Source organism: Python bivittatus, unplaced genomic scaffold (genome assembly GCF_059951505.1).
Source record: "Python bivittatus isolate LINGU-HERP-01145 unplaced genomic scaffold, Pbiv_v1 ctg000570_np1212, whole genome shotgun sequence".
Lineage (NCBI taxonomy): Eukaryota > Metazoa > Chordata > Lepidosauria > Squamata > Pythonidae > Python > Python bivittatus.
This window is the reverse complement of record NW_028277097.1, coordinates 17,339,457-17,361,904: the sequence shown is the minus strand read 5'-3', so window position 1 is coordinate 17,361,904 and position 22,448 is coordinate 17,339,457. Positions and strand designations below refer to the sequence as shown.

The following is a 22,448-nucleotide window of genomic DNA, read 5'->3' as shown; positions in this document are numbered from 1 at the left end:
TCTCTTGCAAGACCGCAGGGGATTGAGATGGACAAAAAACTCATGAGCTTCCTTAATTTTCAAATTTTAGCACTTGCTCCATTGTGCAACAAGGCCCACCAGCTAAAAACGTTGCTGATCCCAGCCGTAGAGAGCAGTGGCCTGAGTGGGCCAGTGGGTGAGCCAGCAGCAGGCAACTGTGGGTGAGTTTCTTTTGTAGAATTATTCATCTCCACTCCTGGGTTCTTGCACTATGAGGCTATTAACCAGAGGCTGTTGTCCTCAAGTCATGAATTGGATGGCAAGAGAGGTTAACTTTTATGCACGCCAGAACATAAATCTGAAGCAAAGTCTAATAAAAGAAAAGTGAGAAAACGGTGCAGATTAATGGCTTGATCAGGTGCCTTACTCAGAAGATGCACTCATTTCTCCAGACAATTCCCCTGGGTGTTTTTCCCCTTGTGTCCACTTATCAATATTTGTGATGCCTGGAGCTATTTCACAGCCAATGCTGATTTAAATTAAATTGCCTTATTATCTGAGGCCATTTAAAAAGATGTTTCAGTTGAATACATATATCACCTTGCACTACTACTTAAAGAAAGGGGAGATTTACCGCCTCTCTCTCTCTTTGCTCCCAGTCTGAAGGTGAATAACCACATTTTGCTACCTCAACAATTCTCACATGGCAGGCATATTCGGGGGTTAAATTTAGAGCTGCATGCCTTTGGCATTGGGGCAGAACTTACTAGTGGCCACCCAATTTCAGCTTAGTAAAAACTGGAAGGTTAGAAAAAGGAACCCCTTTCTTGCCCTCATGCTTCTGCAAGGAAGATCTCATGAAATCTGGGAATTCAGAAGAAGGGTTGATAAGATTCCAATGACTGGCAGAGGCAGAATCAGTTATGAAAACCAAGGATGCCTATATGTAAATATGACTTAATTTGCATACGTTATGAAGGTCCCCAAACTCAGTTTGCTGCAGAACGGTCTTTGTGCTCAGTTCATGCAACAAAGATAGGTCTCTTTAACGGCTCTACATCATGTGTGACTCACTAAAAAAGATGCATTCTAAAAGATTTTTGGTTTTTGCTATGCTTTGGTTTTTGGGTGTGGGGGAAGCCTTTAGTATTTTTATTAGGCTTAACGCTTATTTTAGGGCTCACACAACAACATTCATGTTTTTGCACTTCAGCATAACAGGACATTCTGCCGCTGATTTCTAGCAATCGTGCTATCAAAATTTGTCAGTGTACTCAGGAATCTGCATATAATGGAATTATAGTTTGGTGTTTATTTATTTGGTGCCTTTGAGTCAGCATTGATTCCTGGCGACTGCCTGGACAAGTCCCTGCAGTTTTCTTGGCAAGGTTTTTCAGAAGTGGTTTGCCATTGCCTCCTTCGTAGGGCTGAAAGAAAGGGACTGGCCCAAGGTCACCCAGCTGGCTTTGTGCCCAAGACAAGACTAGAAGTCACAGTCTCCTGGTTTCTAGCCTGATGCCTTAACCGCTACACCACCCTGGCTCAGTCTGGAGTTAAAGCACAAGCTTCACCTCCAGAAAACATTCCTGTTTCAGCATCTTGCCTTCAGACTAGAAGGATTATGTAACACAAGTAGGAAAAGACTTGAGTTTGCTAGAGACTCTGAAGATTCACCATCAATCAGACTAGACAACAGAGGGGGAAAAGGGACAAACACCTTGAAGTGAGAGAAAAGACAACTTTCTTTCTGAGAAAACTGGGCTTGAGAATTCCTGACTTTCCCAAAGCCCCTTGCACCCCCCCCCAAAAAAAACCAGCGGTTAAGGCAGGATTTAACAATGAAGGTTTTTTCCCTAGTCTTAATTCCAATATTGATGTCCCCTGAGACCTTTGGACCTCCACCCTGGGTATTCATAGGGGTTTCCCATCCAACTACTAATCATGTTCTCTCCTGCTTAGCTTTTCCCAGAACAGCCAAGACTGGAGCTGGACTAGAGCAAGATTGTGGCCCATCTTATTTGTTAGTTTGTTTGTTTGTTTGTATGTTTTTTCAATTTATACATCTAGCTTCTATACTGTTGCTGTCTATCATTGATCGGATAGAACAAGTACTAGGCAGAAACATTATTTGGCATTTTTTCTGTTAGTTCTCACTGAATTAGAATGTTCTTCTAATGGTTATTAGCCTTGATGGCAGGGGACTGCCCCTGAGGCCCATCTGCTGGGAGACTCGTGGGCTCCCTTGGGGAGTTGGTCACTGTGAGAACAGACAGCTGGGCCAAGGCTCCCATCCAGCAGGACCACCGCTTATGTTCTTTTAAAATATACTTTTGAACGAGGAGAGTATTTGGGAGAAATCCTCATAGACCTAGAGAAGGGTGCTTGCATTAAGACCCAAGGTGTGTGTGTGTGTGTGTGTGTGCGCTTGTGTGTGTGTGAACGTCCTCTTGTCTATTGTACATTCATCTCACGGGTCATCTGCAGCTCCTCTGGTTCCCAAACTTCCATTTAATCCCAAGGGAAGTCCTCAAATCTAAAGCAGCACATAGGTAAACAGCACATAGGTAAATCTAAAGTAGCTTTCCACATGCTGCAACTCTCCAAATACCTTGGATCAACAGAGCCAGTTGGAAGATGCCAACCTATCTGGAGAGCAAGAGGTTAATGTAGGCTGCTGAAGTGCTCCTGTTACCTGTTTCCACTTTTTTCCAGCTGTATCTCTTCTGAACATCCATTGGATCCATAGAGTGTGAAAAAAATGCCAGTGTCAGTTCCAGCCTGTGAGAAATCCCCAGTCTCCACAGTCACTTCATAGAGAATCTAGGGGAAATTGAAGCATTTCCTGAGTTCAGGTTTTGCAAAAAGCCACCCAAGTTTTAAAAAAGCAAAATAGAACCAACCAACAAATGCAGAGACCAAACCACCATCTTTAGATAGGATGGGTTGGGTAGGGAATCATGAGGTCATTGGCTTTGCAACGGAAAATTGACTTCTGTTTATACAGCTAGGTGTATATCTAGGTGCAGTAGAGGAGAGTGAATTTACACTGAAGATGAAACTAGTTCTGCATTGCAAAACATGTTTTGGAATCAGCTGGCAAGTTAGACTTCCTTCCCATTCCTGTTTCCCTTCATACATTTTGTGTGTGTGTGTGCCTTCGAGTCAGTGTTGACTCCTGGGGACTGCCTGGACAAATTCCTGCAGTTTTCTTGGCAAGATTTCAGAAGTGGTTTGCCATTGCCTGCTTCCTAAGGCTGAGAGGGTGTGACTGGCTCAAGGTCACCCATCTGGCTTTTTGTCTCAGGCAGGACTAGAACTCACAGTCTCCCAGTTTCTAGCCCGGTGCCTTAACCACTACACTAAGTTGGCTCAATGCAGAATTAATTTATATAGTTTCCATCCATCAACATGTCCAAGGCCAACAGATGACCAATTCTGAAAGACAGCCTACTATGACAACTCAATGAAATATCCATTTTCAGAACTAGGACAATTCTAAGTATATTGGGGCGGCGGGGGTGGGGGGGAGAGACATGCCATATTGTGTTGAACACTACAGATAATAGGCACTCACACACCACACATACATGTATCTGATTATGCAGATTCAGACATTGCCTATTTGACGTTGCTAATTTCCCTAATCAAACATTAAGTCAGTGATAATTACTATCATTAAAGGAGAAATATTTGGCAACTATTTCAGAAGAATTTGGTATCAAAGCGAGGAGTATTTGTCAGTACAGTTTAGGCATAGGCCATCTGATGCCTTTCAGATATTTCTCCCACAATTTCTTAGACTCCATCATTTTGGCTGGAGCTAAAAGGAGTCCCAAGCAGCTATCTTGCACCAGATCATGTAGCAGTCTTTTGGTGGCCAGGAACCATTTTTAAGATATTTAAGGGATTAAAGTCTCAGTGAGAAAGGCAATGATGATAGCAGGTTGGCACATCTCTCTGACAGGAGTCTTCAATTAGCATCAAGTTGTCCATTCAATGAGCAATTATGGATATAATGATGTTATTTCAACTCCAAGTCAAGATGACATTCACAGTGGCGCAATCAAAACTACCTGTTTTTTATGTCCAGAGCTTTAACGGCACCATTATGCCTGCCATCTTGACGTTTTTGACATACAGTGTGGACAGCCCAGCTTCAATGTACGATAAAGTTAGAAGTAGATTATGTATGGACAAGTACAATGAAATATGGATATTGTTTACTGAAACTGTTGTGCAAAGAGTTTTATATATTATTTATATTTCTATAAAAGTGTACACAACAGTAAATAAAGGAAATATTATATTCCCATAATTTTCATTGTGTTGTTTTTTCTTCTTTCTTTTTGCTATTTTTATTTTCTCTCTCTCTCTTTATTCTTGGTTATTAAATAAATAAACCCCCAAAAAGAACTCCAACAGAGGTGGACAGATACATTGGGGTGTTCCATATTTTTTTCAGCATTACCCAGTAAGTTTTGTCATAGAAATTATGTCACCATTTTCACCTATAGTAGTAAGTGTGGGTTTGGGGGACCTCATAAAAAATGGCTATAGGCAGCTTACCCTGCTTGTTTAACAAATGAAAAGAAAAAGTATTGGAGGGAAATGACATGTTCGCTTCAAATGAGAGTTAGGAGGTCCAGCAGTAGGACTAACCTTTAGGCCAATGTTGATGCAATCAGCATCCAGGATGTTGAAGACACGTGAAGTGAGACCATCTCCCCTATCCTGGGCCAGCCAGCATTTGCAAACAAAGGTATATATCACCCCTTTGGTTGGCACCATGACAATGATTTCATCCAAAAGCCAAGAGCTTTCAGGTGTGGCCCCATCATGGCCCACCTAGAAGATGCAGGAACAGATCATCAACAATTAATCATAAGGAATATAGCTGAGGTTCCTTAAAGATCCAACAGGAAGGAATTATAACTGGGGATAAATAAAAAGAGCAAATAATTCTACTACAGGAAGACAAAACAACCAGTGCAAAGGGATGGGAAGGAGGGAGGAAGGAAAACAAAGACAGGAAAGTTTTATTCAACTAACTGCTGTGTTAATCAGGTGATAGTAAACATTGCATTCCATAGCCAACAAGCCCACTCAATCTCCTTTGTGATTTATTTTATATAATTCCTGTACATGAGAGGAACTTTTTTTGGCTATAAAAGTCATGACACTCACAATCCACACATCAAAAACCGGAAGATCAATTCACTGACACATGATCAAGTCTGACAGCAAGCAAGCACTTAGCCTGAAAAAGAAAGTACAAGGTCCCTGTTTATGGGAAACATCTGTTTGAGCCTTAACATGGGATGTGATTTGTGAACTTCCAAAGCCTCTTGCCTGGATGGTTTTGGAAAAAGCCGAATGATGGATTAGGGCTTTTTCAAAGTAAGGTGACGCCAACCCAAGATGGATGCTCCTCTTATCTGCAGATTACTTTCAGAAGTGAGTTAGCCCAGCTGCTGCTCTAGAGAAAACACAGCAAAGATTGATCTGCTATATTTCTTCTGCAGATGGGTGGTTCCCCATGGAGAGGAACTTCTCTCCAACTTCATCCTGCCTCCCAGGATTTCCCTAACCCAATCTCAAGTGCAGGTACACAGGGCCTGAAGGTGCTGCCATTCCCCTATAGCTTTCTGATGGCTTGGAGGGGCAACTTTGCCACCTCCCCAAACAGTGTGCTGTTTTAGCTTTGCTTCTTGGTTACTTTTTTCCTTGCCAGAAAAAGCCAACCCAACAAGGAAAGCGCAAGGAAGGGGGTGGGCACAGGTTGTCCCCTTTTTAAGCATTTTCCCCTTGGCCAGCTGGAGCAGCAGTTGAAAGAGGTCTAGGGTGTGCAAGAAAGATGGGTGGTTATTTTGGGGGATGATGCTGTAGCTGGCCTTCATTTGATTGAAAGAAGCAATTCCCATTTTCATATGTCCGCTGCTTTGGCTCAGGTTAAGACTTATCTCACATTTGAGAAAGAAACTCTACCTGCCCGGGAGGCTAAGGGAGTACCAATCTCATATCCTTCCTGACAATATAATACAGTTGGAGATCTCTTCAAAGTTAGCATAAATTAAAAACCATGGAATCTGACATATTGTCTAGTCTTCTCTGTGTGTTTGTAGCACATGTATATACTGTATGAATGTATGTAGTGTTATTAACATGTTATGTTAACTTATCATTGTAATAAAAAATTCAGAAGACCCAAAGTTTCCATCGGTGTTTTTGCTTATGACGTAGAAGGTAATTTGAACATTCTCTGATCATTAGAACAATCATTACTATCATGTGGATAAGTTCCATGTTGTTAGATCTGTCATGTAAATCCCTTTTGATCATTTGAAGTAATTTTCATTAAAAAAAATGATCTTCAAATCTTTGATTAAAAGATCTTTCCCCCCAACATTTTAAAACTGGATCCACAATAAAATATGGGTAATGACTGACAGAAACATTAGTATCACCTGATTAGCTGGTAACATAGTATATAAATATAGGAATGAAACTTTTCCCAAGGGGAATGTAAGAAGTTGCATTTCATTAAAGGACTAGAGTTCAGTGGCCACTTATTTTACATGAAGAATGTCCCAGGTTCAATTCCCAGCAAATCCAAACAAGACTGGAGTCATTCTAGGATGACATTCTGGAGCATCACCACTAGTCAATCATTTGGTCCAGAAGAAAGAACTTTCTTTGTTTTTACAATGCTACGAAGCCTGTCCTGTTGGGCTACATTGATGGCATTGTTGAGGACAGGTGAAATCAACTGAGATGTGAGAAAACACATGGATGATATACCTCAATACAGAAGTGAGCATCCAAAATTGGTGCAAAAACCAGCACTTTTTTTTCATGAACTGAAAGTTTTTTTCATAGCCGAAAATGTTTTGTAAAGAACTGTGAATGGTTCAGATTCAGATATCCTGTCCAGCTGTATACTGTATTTCCAGTATGATAGAGTGAAGACCATCTTTCTACAACTCAGCTAAATCATCCTTCTCATGCAGTGTTTCTCAACCTTGGCAACTTAGGACTTGTGGACTTCAACTCCCAGAATTCCCCAGCCAGCACAGCTGGCTGGGGAATTCTGGGAGTTGAAGTCCACAAGTCTTAAAGTTGCCAAGGTTGAGAAACACTGGTCTCTAATGTTTGAACTGGCACAATACTGCTTAGTTCTGAGAAGCGCAAAGCAGCACCCATCTGAACTGGCTGATAAACTACTAGTAGTTTAGCTTCTTCTCCCGGAACCCAGCATGTGTCACCATTAAATTACTTTAAAAGATTAATCATCAGTATTTTCTTATCAGCATAATTAGGTGTCCCAATCACTTCAAGGAAACCATTCCCAGTCAATTCTAATGAACGAATGGCTTCTGAAAACGAGAAGTGACTGTTCATCATGTTCAAAGCAAAAGTTCATTATTAGCAAAAGCACTCTTGCCTTTTCTTTTCGCTTCTAATGAAAAGATTACTTTCCCATCTAGTTTCAACAACTTAATAACTTTTTTTTTTTTTGCAGCCAACCACTTTATCTAAAACAAGAGGCTCTCATTTGTCTCCCATCCTGCATTTTTTAAAAATGATCACTTGACTGTTTCAATCATACCATCTATTAAGGGAATTATTTCCCTGCTAATACCTGCACATCTGCAAAAAATTAATCATCTGGGAGAAGGACTGGTGCTCAAATGCTCAAACTGTGGCAGAAATAAAACAGGATATATATTTTGACAGTTCCATCTCTGGAATCTATCCTCTCTTTTTTGCCCAGGCTTTGTGAGTCTACCTTGAAATTTCTTGCTTTTTCCTATTTTATAGGAGGTAGGCAGCCTGCCCTCTTTAAAAAAACGTATTTTTTGGTAGCTGCTGCGTCTTCCTCTGTGCCACTAAATGACAGCAGTATGGTTTCCTGCCATTACTAAACACAGGAACATTGTACAGTAAGCTCTAAAATATAGCTAACACATTTGGGGGAAAAAGAAACAGGCGAAAGAAAACTCCATATCCAAAAGGAATAGAAGAATGGAAAATCTCAGCTCCACTTATATGGTTGGTGGGGCCCTTTTCCCAATAGGTTTTGCCCATTCTATCCATGAGTTTTCAGGATCACATGTGAATATAAAGGGGGAGGGCGTGCGCCCACAACACTCCCGTGCAAACCTCTGCACAGTCAGTACTAAAATTTAAAGAGATTTTCAGATGCACCCAATAGAACGTGTTGGACATTGCCACATATTCAGGATACGCTTAGCATATTTCCTAGTCTTTCCAAGGCTTCCTCATTATGTTTGACTATGCCTCTGATGATTAGCAGTTCTGGTTGGAGAAAATTCTACCTCACCTCTCCCCACCCCCTAAAAAAGCCCCACAAGACTTGTACCATGTGTGAATTGATTAGTGAAGCTAAGAATCTTGACCAGCTAGCTACATTCACCCAACATGCATAACCTGATTACTGAATGACCACAACGGATCATATGTTGAACCTCAAACAGCCCAGTGGGCTGGATACATACAGTAAAGCCACCATATATTTTACCAAAGTTAATGCTAACCAAGCTGGATATGAGTTCATGCAACCACTAAGGCTTCATTTGACCAGCATAAAGCACCTGGCTGAGGGCCACAACACATCTTGTAAACCAGATTTATGAGTAGACGATTTACTACCATTCATTGGGGCGTCTTGACGCACCATATTTACGGCCTTCTAAAAGTTGAACGTAATCTTGCTTCAATTCCACTCTAGGTTTTCAGAAAAGGTTTGGCAAATGTTGCAGAAGCTACACCATGATAAGACCCAATGGATTGTCAAAAGGAAAGGGGGTTATATTAGCCAAAGGTAATTATGACCAAAATATGAGGTATAACAAAGTGAGGTTGGACATAAAGTTCTTCAGAAAAGAGGTAATGAGAGAAGATAGGAATAATTACAAACTCAAAAGACTTCATTGCAAAGAGGACAAGGGGGGCAGGGAATGATTAGAACATAGGAGTGGGAAACAGATCGCTTTAGAAAGGATAATCATGGCTTCCTTATGCTTCTCCCGCTCTTGCCTACAATCTGTTAGAAATCATTTGGTATTACAGGAAAGATTATGTTCCTTTATCGCTGAATTTTAATTCTTCTTTACCGTGTGATTCTACAAAACTTATTTCCACCTACTAAAAAAACATTCAGTGTAATAGTTTAGCAAAAATCTCTTCTGCATTGTATAAGTTGTAAGAAAGTCATAGAATATCACAAGCTTTTGAACAGCCTGGATAAAAAAAGAAAATCTACATCTAAGCAGTGCAAGTATTTGTTCATGGCACACGTTCCAAACAGCACACACTTGAATAAAAGTCTTGTTTTGGGGGGGAGGTTTGCATAATTTGTTCTAGTTTTCTTATTGATGGGAAAACAAGGAATAAAAGGTATATCTTGTCCCAGTTTGGTCTAGTGGTGAAGGCCCCAGGCTAGAAAGCAGGAGACGGGGAGTTCTAGTCCCACCTGAGGCCTGAAAGCCGGCTGGGTGACTTTGGGCCAGTCGCTCTCTCTCAGGCCAACTCACCTCACAGGGTTGTTGTTGTGGGGAAAATAGGAGGAGGAAGGAGTATTAGGTATGTTCTCTGCCTTGAGTTATTTATAAAAATAATAAAGGTGGGATAAAAATACTAAAAGAATAAAATAAAATAAAAATTGCAGCAATCATCTTGTTTCTAAAACATTTAAGCAACCATTACCCATTCTGTCCACTTTAAGATAGCTCTCTGCAAGCATAGGCAATACTTTGCTCCTAAAAAATGAAGATGTAGACTTTCTCTTTCATAACCTATACTTAAGTTGCAATAGAACTGGGACATATAAGGACACACAGTCCTAGAATGTCTTCGCTGTCTATAAACCATGTTTGGCTACTCAGTACCTTCTTTTTCACTTCTACTTTCTACCCATCTCTCCTTTTTTAAGCTATGGAAGGTTGTACCTCTGTGAGAGAGGGGCTTTTATGGATGCACAAGATGGCATGTTCTTATCTCTGATTAGAAAAATCAGCTTGGGATACACCTCTTCCAGAGGTCCTTGTGATAATCAGAGGCCTTCCACTGCCTAGTATCTTTCCTTCCTGGGAATTAAAGTCCAACACATCTGGAACACGACTGGTTGGGGTAGGTTGTTTGCTTTGATTGGTTGGAACAGACAGCATAGGGGAGACCTCCACTTGAGAAAACAATCAGTGATGGACTTCTCCCTCCCATCACTGATGTTCACTCTAATTCTAAAGTCCCATTGTATGCACCATTTACTCAGTGCTACCATTCACTTTCCTACTGGCAGATAGATGGCTACTGTACATGCTTCATTTTGAGGGAGCCCTCAGAACAGAGGTGAAGCAGTATATACTAACTTACCATGGGAGCTTCTCCACAGTTTTAATCAGTGATGTCATAAAAGTAAACCATCAAAGCCACCCAAGTGCAGATGTCACTAACCAGACATGACATGTTACCTAATTCCAGAGATGGGCTGATAAACAGCTCTGCCAACTCCATTGCTACTGCCATGCCATTAGCCACCAAGCAGCTGATCAGCACCCTTAGTGTCGCAGCCCAGCTCTGCTCTCAACCGGCTTGCAAAATTCCTGAAAATTTAGCAGTCAGCTCTCATAATTCCATCAGGAAAGGCTACTTGCCACCATTAAAGTAAATGATTAACATAACCTTCTACTTGATTGCATTCACCTTTGGTAACCCTAGGTCTTGACTTTATTAAAAAAACCCTATATTTTAAAGCAAACCCTATTTTGATCAGTTCTGAAATAAACCCTCCAGTATGAACGTGGGGAGCAATCCCTGTTTTGAGACTTTCTGAAGGGAAAATAACAGCTAATGAAAAAAACAACAACTTTGAACTCTAGTGTGCAAATGGTTTAACTACACATCTGCAACTGAGCAGTGACACAACCTCACAATGACTGCAGACATCCATAAAACGTGTCCTGCAAAAGGTGGTTTGCTATGTTTCTGAGTGTGCCTGAAGTAACTACTCCAGACTATACTTTGCAAGGGCAAACATCTATCGGTAAATGGGATATGGGTTGCATGTTCTGGCACGTCTGTGTACAAGCAAGGACCTTTTTTCAAGCAGAAGCTGATTTGTTTGTACAAAATTGTCCCCTGAGTCTTCAGAGCAAGTACCTAGGAAAAGAAAGAAACTCTGCGCTCCTGAACAAGGCAGCCTATTTGAAGAGAATGTACAGGATGGAGTTATGCTGTGTTGTTACTAAAGGTTCTGCAACACAGCAACTGGTAAATATAAAAATTAAGAAAAATAGTACTTCATGTTAGTTCTAAGCTCAGCAGCCTGATTTTATTTCATTTTGCGTTATTTTTAGAAACAGTGAGATCTACAAACTTAGCATGACCCAGATTCTGGAAGCCAGTATCATAGAAATCCTTCATTATTGACTAAGTGACCAAAAAGAGCAGGTTGATGTCTACATTGATGCAAAACTCTGAAAAGCTTTTGCTGTAGACTTTCCAGACCTAAATCTTTCCACCAAGCTGGATAAATTATATTTCCACACAGAAGGCTCAACCTTCATACGTTGCTTCAAGGAGGACACTCATACACTTCAGATAATGTCAAACATTGGGGTGAATTACTTGTTAGTCTGAAAAGACTGGTATGTCAAACTCCTGTCAACTACAAGAAGGTATCAACATACTCCCATTGAATTTTATCATAAAATATATTTACATGCGAACCAAAATCTGTTTTATTTCTTTTGCTAACCCTGTTTAACCCTGCCAGACTGTAAAACAGAAAGATACAGTTTAATTGAGCAAAGGATGAGGTATGGTGAGATACATGCAGAGTCTATGTCTTAAGCTCTCACCAAAAAAAGTAAAAAAAGAAAGTGTGGATAAAAGGCTGAAAGCATTGAAGGTGATTTATGTTTTCTGAATCTGTTGCTTCAACCAGAAGTAGGTGTGAGATACAGGAAATGGAATCCCACATACCAAATTATGTCTGTGCCATGAGTATGTTGGACAAAGTGGACTGCCATGTGATGAGATAGGAATATTATGCGGTTGGGTACCTGGCCCGATTTTAAAATTAAATTAAAAATGCAGTGAAAAAAAAAGTTTTAAGTCCTTGTCTTTATTTTGCAGTAAAGCAGGCACTGCTACATATTCCCCATGAAATCTTACGGCTTTTACAAGCTGCCTTACATTTAATCATTTTTAATATTGTCCTCAGAACGTAACTTTAAAATCTGCCCATAGGATATCCCTTTAAACTGGTTCTGTAGAAACCAACCAACCAACCTACAGCGTGGTCCACAAATCACAGCACAAAAGTGTTGCTCTTGTTGCCAGTGAAATGTGTAATCCTCTGTCTGTCACTCTAAAAATTTCACATGGCTGTAGAAAAAGCAGGGCTCTCTGGGTCTTCCATAAGAGTAAATAAATTCACTGTATACAGCAGGAGGGAAGTAGAAGACCAAGCAACGTTTGAAGATCAGCATTTACAATCAAGCCAAAGGGTCTTTTGGAGATTCATCTTTTGGGTAGCAGATCACAGAGATGGACCCTTAGAAAGTCAGTATTTCTGGAGAACAAGTGGAGGAGTTGTGGAGTGTCCACTATCATCAAAAAACACATTCTTCTGTGACTGATTTAAGCAGATGTTCAAAGATTGCATAGAGAATCATGTTGGCTGTATAAGGGAGGTGCTGTCAAAACCTCATCTTGGCTCCAAGGTTTCTGATTAGTACTCAGAGCACCCCCAGTTGGGGCTCAGGTCAAAACAATATCAAGTATAACCATGGCTAAACTTCTCACTCATTAACAATGGTCTATCTTTCCTGCCTTTACTTGACACTTGCGTCATCTATATGTACTCTCTCACAAAAAGACCCTAGTCATATTCAGATTGAAGAGGCTTTGCAGGGATCTGTTCGCCATCACAGTACAGGGTGGAAAAAAAAAAAGGAAATTGCAGGGCTGGAAATTGAAAGGGTCTTTCCCATAACTGCTGCTAAAGACCACATTGTCCACAAACCCAACTACCCTAGTTGTTTAGACAGCTGCCCTAGAAAGAGGTCTTCCTGATTTAACCTTCTTTCCCATTGACTTAATCAATAAGATATCTGGCATTGGAGGCCAGCAAGGCTTCTGCATGGCCCAAGTGCACCCAAGGGGCTACTTTCAGATTCTTCACAAACAGAGAGGCTGATAAGAGTTGTACTTTGTGATTCTCATTTCTGCTCCTTGTGAGTTTCGCTCTCATATCAGTCATTCTGTTCCTCAGCAGCTTGTCTTGAAAAAACAGATCACTCTGCAAAGGACCCAGCAGATCCCATTTATGAATACTAGCCCTGAAGCCCTGAAGCCGTTTCCTGCAGGCAAGAGCAAGCATACTCTCAATGACTGTGGAGACTTACTTGTAAAATCTTCTGGCTATAAACTGGGTCCCCAGCACATCACCATCAACGTTCAGAATCAGCTCAGGCCTAGCCTGGTATGAATAGCAATGGGGGTTCTGTGTAATAAAACAGTCTCCCATCATAACGTCCAGCTGGTTAAACAGCAACACTATAGGGTAGTTGGTCAGAGCCACCCACACATCATCAGCAATATCTACATCATTAGCCTTCATGATTTTGCAACATGTTTAGGTCTCTGTAATGTTGTCATGGTCAGTGATAAAAAAATTCCAGGGGATATTCAATCATAGGGTGGATAAAAGGGAGATTTCAACCTACATACTATTTTCAATACTGGTTTGTGTGGGTACCACTTGAAATGGGTCTAGTTTGGATTTAACACATTCCTCAGATGCTGTATGGATAAAGGATATTTCACATTAGAATATGTCCTCTTCGTTTGATGAGGGCTTTCATGACCTTCTTCCTTAAGGTCATTAAGACAGTGCATAATTCTTCCTGACCATGGCCATACCCAACTATCCTGACCCCCCTCTCAACAATGTAGGACATGAGATGCCAGCCATGTCTTTGATGATACTCTGCAGATTTCATGTGCAGCTTAATGATTTCTAGGTGTTTCTCCAGAAAAGCCATTGCTTTTCTAAAAAGTCCATAGAATAATCTTCTTAGGCCTGACCTGTACATGACAGGGGTTCCCTCAGAAATCTGTGGGACCACTACCACCTTGTGACCTGTAGTAAGCCATGAAACCTTGGAGGCTTCTGTGTTCTCTGATGCACCTTTCTGTTGCATAAAATGAAGATTAACAACCATCTTCCCACGATAAAAACAGATATTTTTGTTCCAGTCAGTTTGGGTTTCTACAGTAATGGTATTGATGTCCTGTTTGCTCACCAGGATATAATGGGGCTTGTCATAAGTTACCATGATGAAAATGTTGTCTTATTCTTGCAGTTCGCAGTGCAGTCACAGCACATAGAATTCCTCCGCTCTCTGATGCTGTACACTGTCTGCATAAATATATAATAGATTGAAAGCTCTGGTAATGTCCACTGCCAAGAGGAATGTTTTTAAATGGTATCTAGGGAACAACCCTAACGCATGTCCACATTCTTCACTAGCTAGATGGCATGTGTTCCAGGTCCTTTAAGATTAATTTTTCGAACCATCAGATTGTGCTGTGGGGTCACTGTTGGGTCATCCTTGGGGTCTAAAATAAGGTTGCTCATGTTTTCCAACAGTTCTCAGATGCTAGGGTCATATCTGCTTCTCAAAGAAAAATATCCACCTTTTCCTCATAATTTCAAAATGTGTATCTGATGATTCTCTTTCCAGCTGTGTGGATATTGTATCTCTACTAGAATTAGTCTATATCATTCCTACCCTCTTTTTCTGAGCACTTTTTCAATTCTGTACATGTGCTGTTGGTCACTGGGGACATTTGGGACTCTCCCACCCCTTCCCTCATTTCTTTCATGATGAATATTTTATCCATCTAGGTTTGCCAGTAGCCCTTCCCAACTCTTTCCTTCACTTTGGATATTCTGACATGATCCCCACCTTAAGAACATTCTCTTCCTTTTGCCTTTTAAAATTCCCCCATATAGTTCCTACCAACGCATCCCTTTAAATAGATGGGCTTAGCATGTTGGGATGGCCCACATGCTATGATGGTAAGGGCTATTGTAGCCCTGAAGATCATTGGCCAAAATGTCCATCTACCAGTGGGTATTTCTAGCTGTAAAACATCTCCAAAGTTTATGGTTATGGTTGAAGCTTTCGATGACAGTTGCCTTAGTTCCACTATGAGCGATGAAGTGATGAACATTGTAATGTTCTAAAAGTTTCTTCAGGGAGTTAAGAATTCTTTACCTGTTTGTAATATTTGGGATGCGTGCCTTCTTTGGAAGATACTCTGAAAGGTGGAAGATAAAGATATACCTGTCAGATAAAGAGATGGCCCAGACAAATTTAGGTAGTACGTATATCACCAATAAGATGAACTTTTTCTTTGGAAAATTTTGAAACTTCTGTGAGATCAGCCTGCTGCTGATGATTTTCCACCATTTTGCAGTAGACGTCCCTTTCTGGCCTGAGCACATCCCACAAATCAGAGCCGCCATCACCTCTTTGCTTGAATTACTACACTCCCGATCATGCTGGAAATAGTATGGCCTCTTTGATAAATGGAATCACAGCCACATTTCAGATCAGAAAAATTTCCAGCAGATTTGATAGTAGGGGTCATCACAATAATATAGACATATCCTCCTTCAAACAGTTCCCTTTCTAGGCAGTGCAAAACTCAGAGAATCCAAAAGAAAAATCAAATCCTATATGGTGACATCCAGCTGCTGGTATTTACAGAACAAGAAATAAAAAGCCATTTCTTGCCTCCCAGAGGTCCTTTGCAGAGATCTAATGGAGGGCCATTCACCCTTTCACAGTACAGTATTACATATGGCCTCCATTTTCCTCTGTTCCTCATCAGCTTTGCCAGAATTGCATCATCCCTTATGACAGCCAAACAAGATTAGCTTGAGCATTTTTTTTTCATTCATCCCCTTGCAGGACCTGCTTTGCACACATCTGCAGTCATTGTGAGGGTGTGTCTTTGCTGAGTTGTACACCTGTACTTAAACCTTTTGCACCCAGGAGTTAACATTTTTACTAGGTTTTATTTTCAGAAAGGCTTAAAATAGAGTTTGCTCACTATATTCATTTTTCATTGCTTGCCTGAGGATTGGAGGGGTGTGTGTATCTGTGGGTCTCTGTGTGTGTTTCCAGTTAACTTTGCAAAAGTATGTCCTTAACTTTCAGAAAAGGAAAAAAAAAATCAGGCTGTAGCTTGAAAAGTTCTTGTTCCTGCATTTAAGATGCTGATGTTAAGACTTATCACAAATGAAACTTTATTAAGGCCTTATTTCAAATGCAATCAAAATAGGGTTTCTTAAAAATATAGGTTTTCAATAAGGTCAAGGCCTAGGGTTATGAGAAGTGAATACAATCAAGTGGAGGCTTATGTTAATCATTAACTTTAGGACTGGCGACCAGCCTTTCCTGATGGGATTACATAAGAACATCATATTTGGTAGGATTCATGATCTGGTGATGCCGGTGCCATGTAAGCTTTGTTTACTTTTATGACATCACTGATTAAAACTACTGAGAAGCTCCCTTTATAGACAGTGTTTCTCAACCTTGGCAACTTTAAGATGTGTGGACTTCAACTCCCAGAATTCTCCAGCCAGCATGGCTGGCTGCGGAACTCTAGGAGTTGAAGTCCACACATCTTAAAGTTGCCAAGGTTGAGAAACACTGGGTTAATATATACTTACCTACTTGCCCATCCCTGAGGACTCCCTAAGAGCAATGCTCATGCACCACTCCAGAGAACCTCAAGACACATGGAACAGGAAGGCAGCTGGAGGAGGATGGAGTGAGTTTAGCTTCAGTTGTGACCTCTCCAAATCTAATGACCAAAGGGGCTCCTTGCTTCATTTTGCTTAATGGTAAGACCAACCTTGGGTTGGAGGAACAAACAAACAACCTGATCTGTTATAATCATAACCTGGATTTGGGGCACTTGATTTGTCAGTATAGGGCACAATTAAATAAACTGGGATGGGAAGAATTTCCTGTGATTTCTTAACTGGATCCTGGTTTCTCTGCCCATGCCCACTTCTTCCTCTATTCCCTCTTTTCATGTGCCCCGTCATCCTTTTACTTGATTGTTCTCCTTTCCATAATGAAGTGAGTGCTCTACTAAGGACAAGGGAGCAGAGTCAGATCACTAAGTTTGTTAAGACCCAAAGTCTCTTCTGCTCTGTTGAGACAATGACAACAATTCTTTTTTAAAAAAAAAACATGTGTGGAGAAATTACAGAAATGCTGGGTGGGGGAGGATCAATAACAGAGCTACGCACAGAGGGAATAGTAGAATCATTGCTCCTATTGAGAATTTGATTTGACGGTGTATTGGCTTCCAAACTTGGCATTTCCTAAATGTGTTGCCAGGACACTTCCAGGTTCACTGTTTCTCCTAAGCCTAAAGACAATGAGGCAGCATCCACGTGAAAACCAACAACTTCTTTTTAGTGGCTTTCAGAGCATAAATTACATTCATGCCCACCCCCATCCAGATTGGCAATAGAGTTTGAAATGGAGGTCACAGGTTTTAATCTTTTATGCCTACCTGTGCTCCTGGTCCTAAAAATTCTGTCTTCTACATTGCTGTCAATTTTTTAGAAGGATAAATGGTGGGAGAAGCAGATATGTAAGTGGTGCCTTTCATGCAAGAGCAGCTTTGCTGACTGTAATTCAAGCACACCACATTTCTCTGGTCCAAAGGTGCACATGGTCCTTCTGTACAGGGAAGCATGCTATAAAAATTAGGCAGGACAGAAACTAGACTTGATTTGAATTAAATTATTATTAAATTTACATTAATTTAATGCAGGTAATCGGATTAATCCCCACGTATTTAATAAATGCTCCATTCTTTCATGTTAAACATGATTATTGCATGGTAAATTGTTGATGGATTCGGAGCACTACATCCAGGGTTGAGTGGGGGCTCCATTTATGGACCATTGCAACAAACAATCTTGAGAAAAAGAAGAATATGTGATTAAAGATGAGCCAAGTGATACTGCGTGTAAATGATGTCCCTCCAACCATTTGTTACATAGAGATTTCTGCTCTATGATTTCTGATCAGTGCACATTGCTTATGAGCCATGATTAATGCCCTCCTGTAAGAGGTCTCTCAAGAGAAGCTGTGAAAACAATTTCTATGTTGAGCAAGAAAATTATACATGAAGTCTTTCTCACTGTGGGCCACTTATGAAATCCATTCTCTGATAAGGACAAGATTTTGTCAAAGGTTCCTTTTTTGAAAGAACAAAACAAAGAATTGAAAAAGAATGATGGAAGGAGCCACGCAAAGGGCTATGTCATGCAAAAAAACACCACACAGCAAAATAATTTTCAGCAAGGCAACTATGCAGTTGTTTACAACAAAGTTAAGGTGCTTGTAAGAAATAAGAGTATAGCATAAACTGGCTTTTTTTGGATTCTCTTTCTGCCCTCCTAAGAGTTACTGCAGTTCAGGATAGATAATTTTGTAGTGAAATTTCTCTGCCTCTTTTTAGGCAAAGTTGGGCTTAAGGGTCTTGTTGACCATTCTTTCAGATCTCACTTTTCAGTCATATGGCGTACCTCCACACTTTTGACCTCGCCAACGTCTATTCCCATCACAGAGAATTTCTCCACAGAACCATCTGCAAATTGGGTCTTTCCTTCTGAGAGATCCAGCCACATATGGCCCGTAGAGTGTTTCTGAGGACCTTCGATAATGATGAAAACTCGACTGTTGGTGCTTGAGTCAAATTCTTTCCCAGTAGTGAGGACAATGTGGTAAGGAATGACTGAAAGCAAAGAAAACAACAGGCAAAAATGAGACTGACGCAGAGCTTACAAAGGCTCCATTTCAATTCCTGCAATCTAGTTAAAGCAGGAGTAAATGGATGTAAGGCCCAAGGCTGTATGAGATTGCTGAAGCATCTTCTAGCAACCACAACTGCCAGAAGTTAATAGCATGGTTTCCTGCCATTCCGAGGTTAAAGCACACACAAAAGCTGTAGGGTTTACCCTAACATAGGAAACAAGCAGAAATGGAGGGAAACCACCATTCTGCCCCCATATTGTTATGTGTATGACTTTCAGTTTTTTGTTATCGTGGCATCTACTGGGACCTTTGTCCTCCCCAATCAAGTTTAATATAGCCTCAAGGTTCTAAAACGTGTGTGAAACAGTCTAGACTGGTGTTTTTCAAACTTGGCAACTTTAAGATGTGTGGACCTCAACTCCCAGAATTCCCCAGCCAGCATGCCAAGTTTGAAAAATACTGGTCTAGAGAGATCCATAACTTCAGCAAGAAACAATAGAGAGGTTTTGCTGAGTCACGTGTTCAAGCCTGGAACAGTCTTATATCCTGCTTTCCCCACACAATATTACTTCCTTACGTGACCCTTCTGGAGCAGAACTGCTGGTCTTCTTATCCTTTTCATTGGCATTGCTGTCCCGATTCAGGGATGTGTCTCCAATGCTCACACAGCCAGGATCATAGTTCTAATAAGAGAGCACAAATATATGTAGGAACACAAATACTTGCATCTGTTTTCTTCTTGGGCCAGGGGACATTTCCCATCCCTAAAGAACTTTATTGCTGAATTTATTTTTTAGATTGGAAGGAAATCCTGGTTCAAAATCTCATTCAGCCACAGCCACAAAGTGACCTTAAACAATTCTTCTCTTCCTCCCTGTGTCTACTGAGCCTCCCTCACAGATTTCTCAGGGTGATAAAATGGATTAATCCTACAGCTGTTACCTGAATGCCTCGGATGGACAGGATCCGACTGATAAAGACACTCTTAATTCTTTTTTATCACATGCTGGATTATAAAAAGACAAAGATGAGCTGGGATGCAGTAGGGAAAGACTAGAGAAGATTGTGGGGACCCAGCTATTAGCAGTTTGCCTTCTAACAAAAGAGTATTTTATACTGGATTACACCTATCATGGCAGTCCCTTGGTGAATGGGCAAACTTTCCATGCGGCAGCCATTTTGTTAGAGTACCCACAACATGATGATGATGGTCATCAAATCAATGTTGACTTTCAGCAACCAAATACAGTAGATACATTATATTGCCTATCCATATGGTTCTCTTGGTAAAATACAGGAGTGGTCTACCACTGTCTTCTCTCCTGCAGTATGAAAGGATTCCTTTGCCATTAAAACGATCACCCGCATCTGATATCTTCCTATATAGCTGGTGCCCAACATAGGTGCCTGCTTGCTTTATCTGGGCAGCTGGGATGACCTTCACACCTCGGGTGACCCTGCTGGGAGTAGACACACTTGGCATACTCTCCTGATGTTCTTCACTCACCCCTCCCAGGGACAATCCCCACCACAACGAGGCAGCATTGCAGGATCTGAAAGATTGCAGAATATACACGCTCCAAATACCCAATGTAGCAACGAGTCCCTCAAAAAAGGCTTCCTATTTGTTTATTTGTTTGATTAACTGATTGATTTATATCCTACCTTTCTGTTCAAACAAGGAGTCTAAGGCAGTTATCCTTAATTAATCATTGATATACCACCTGATTCCAGTCAGTTTGATCCTGGTAATTAATCAGGTGGTTCGCCATTCAACATAATGATGAACCACCTAAAACTAATTTGTCACCGCCCAGAATCGCTCTGCAGTGAGATGGGTGGTGACAAATTTGAAAAACAAACAGACAAACATAATAAAATCAAAATTTTACCACCTCTCTCTAACCATACATGACCCATCATTAACTTTGCTGCACAGCCTCATCCTGCAATCATAAATCTTTCTTAGTGAAAAATGTCCTGTTTCCATATGCAGGGATGAAAAAGCAATCTTTAGTAATCCAAACCACAAAAAAATTGAGTTAATTGGAATTCAAAGTATGTGGATTAATTAACAGGATCAAAATTAATAGGCGGCACTCGCCCTTTTACCCAGGAAGGCCTTGTACAGCAGTTGAGTGAAACTGGTTGATTTGCAAAGACTTATCCTACAGGGCAAAGTAATGTTTTAATTGCACATTACGACAGAAACAAGCACATATTAACATAGGGGTAAATGGAAAGACTCCAGAGACAAGTCAGATGGTGTTGTATCTAATACATGTATCTGGAAAGGGTCCAGTGGGAGGAAGCTTGCTTAGTTGCTAATATTCATTCCCTTTAAGGAGGAAAAACTAATTAGGCTTCATAAAAACAATGCTGATGAACTTGCAAGATGATGTTCACATTTACTCATGCTTTTACACCAGCCGCGCCCCCCTCCCCATTTCCCTCCCCAATTTTTACAACTGTTCTTCATTCCAGTCACATTTTGTTTTATATAAAGCGCTCTTTGGATCTTTCTCTTTGCAAATATAGTAAACATGCATTTAGAAATCATTGGAGTTCAAAGAGCAGGTAGTCCCTGGGTTAAGAACGCCCGGTTTACAGACAACCCAGCGTTAAGAACAGGGCCTATTGCAGCAAAATTTGAGTTAAATACACAATGGTTCAAGTTCATTACACAATACTACTTATACAGTATTATACAATAATACTGTTCCGACTTACGTACAAATTCGACTTAAGGACAGACCTTAGGAACAGAATTCGTTCTTAAACTGGGGACTACCTGTTTTCTTCAAAATGGGTTATTTGCTCAAGGAAAAAATAACGTTATATCCTTCCTTAGAATCATCCCAGCTCATCACCTTTCACTGCAAGTTTCTTCTACTGCTGGGAGAGCTGAAGGCAAAGCGTGCATGCAACTATTTCTCCATATTAAAATTAGAACTAATGATTCATTGTTTAGATTAATCCATTTCACTCTGAATGGTGCATCTGCTTTAGCAAGTGGCAAATATTAAAAACAAGAACGGAGAGCACAGCTTCAAGAGTGTTTGGTTCAAGGTTGGATTTAGGCTGGAGAGACTTATCTTGAAGCCTAAACCTATTTTATTTATTTATTATTTATTTATTTGTCAAATTTGTCACCACCCATCTCGTTAAAAACTGACTCTGGGCGCTGACAAATCTATCCTTAACTGGAACAATGCATGTGAAATGGTGCTTGCTCCCTGGGGGGGGGGGGGGGGGGTCAGTGGGAGACTTTGGACTAACAGTTTCACCCACGTGCCAAATTAAACAGTAGATAAATCCACTAATATTGGTGTGTTGAAACAAATGAGGATTCCTTTAACTAGGTCATCTGCATTGTTAACAGAGAGGAGATGAAAGACCTTGCAGGCATAGTGTAATTCCTTAGAATCCTTTGCATCAAGGGGCTATTTTTTGTTTCATTATTTTGTCTGGCAAGGAACACGATGGATAGGGTAATGGTGCCGTGGTGTTACTAGAAGAGGTAGGATGGTATTTTGGGAGCTTTGGGTTTTTAGAATGTGAAGCTTACCAACAGCTTAATGCATCCATTTTATTTTCATCTTC

At 40.6% G+C, this 22,448-nt stretch overlaps 1 protein-coding gene across 1 annotated transcript in view; it reads right to left on the bottom strand.

Moving 5' to 3' along the window:
• The window catches only part of LOXHD1 (lipoxygenase homology PLAT domains 1), a 149,729-nt gene that overhangs the window by 27,677 nt on the left and 99,604 nt on the right, over positions 1-22,448 (bottom strand). The window contains exons 32-35 of the mRNA XM_088152998.1: positions 19,423-19,528; positions 18,617-18,825; positions 4,621-4,806; positions 2,654-2,781 (exon numbers count right to left, since the gene is read on the bottom strand). Coding sequence (XP_088009124.1) covers positions 2,654-2,781; positions 4,621-4,806; positions 18,617-18,825; positions 19,423-19,528 — 629 coding nt within the window. The remainder of the gene's footprint in view (positions 1-2,653; positions 2,782-4,620; positions 4,807-18,616; positions 18,826-19,422; positions 19,529-22,448) is intronic.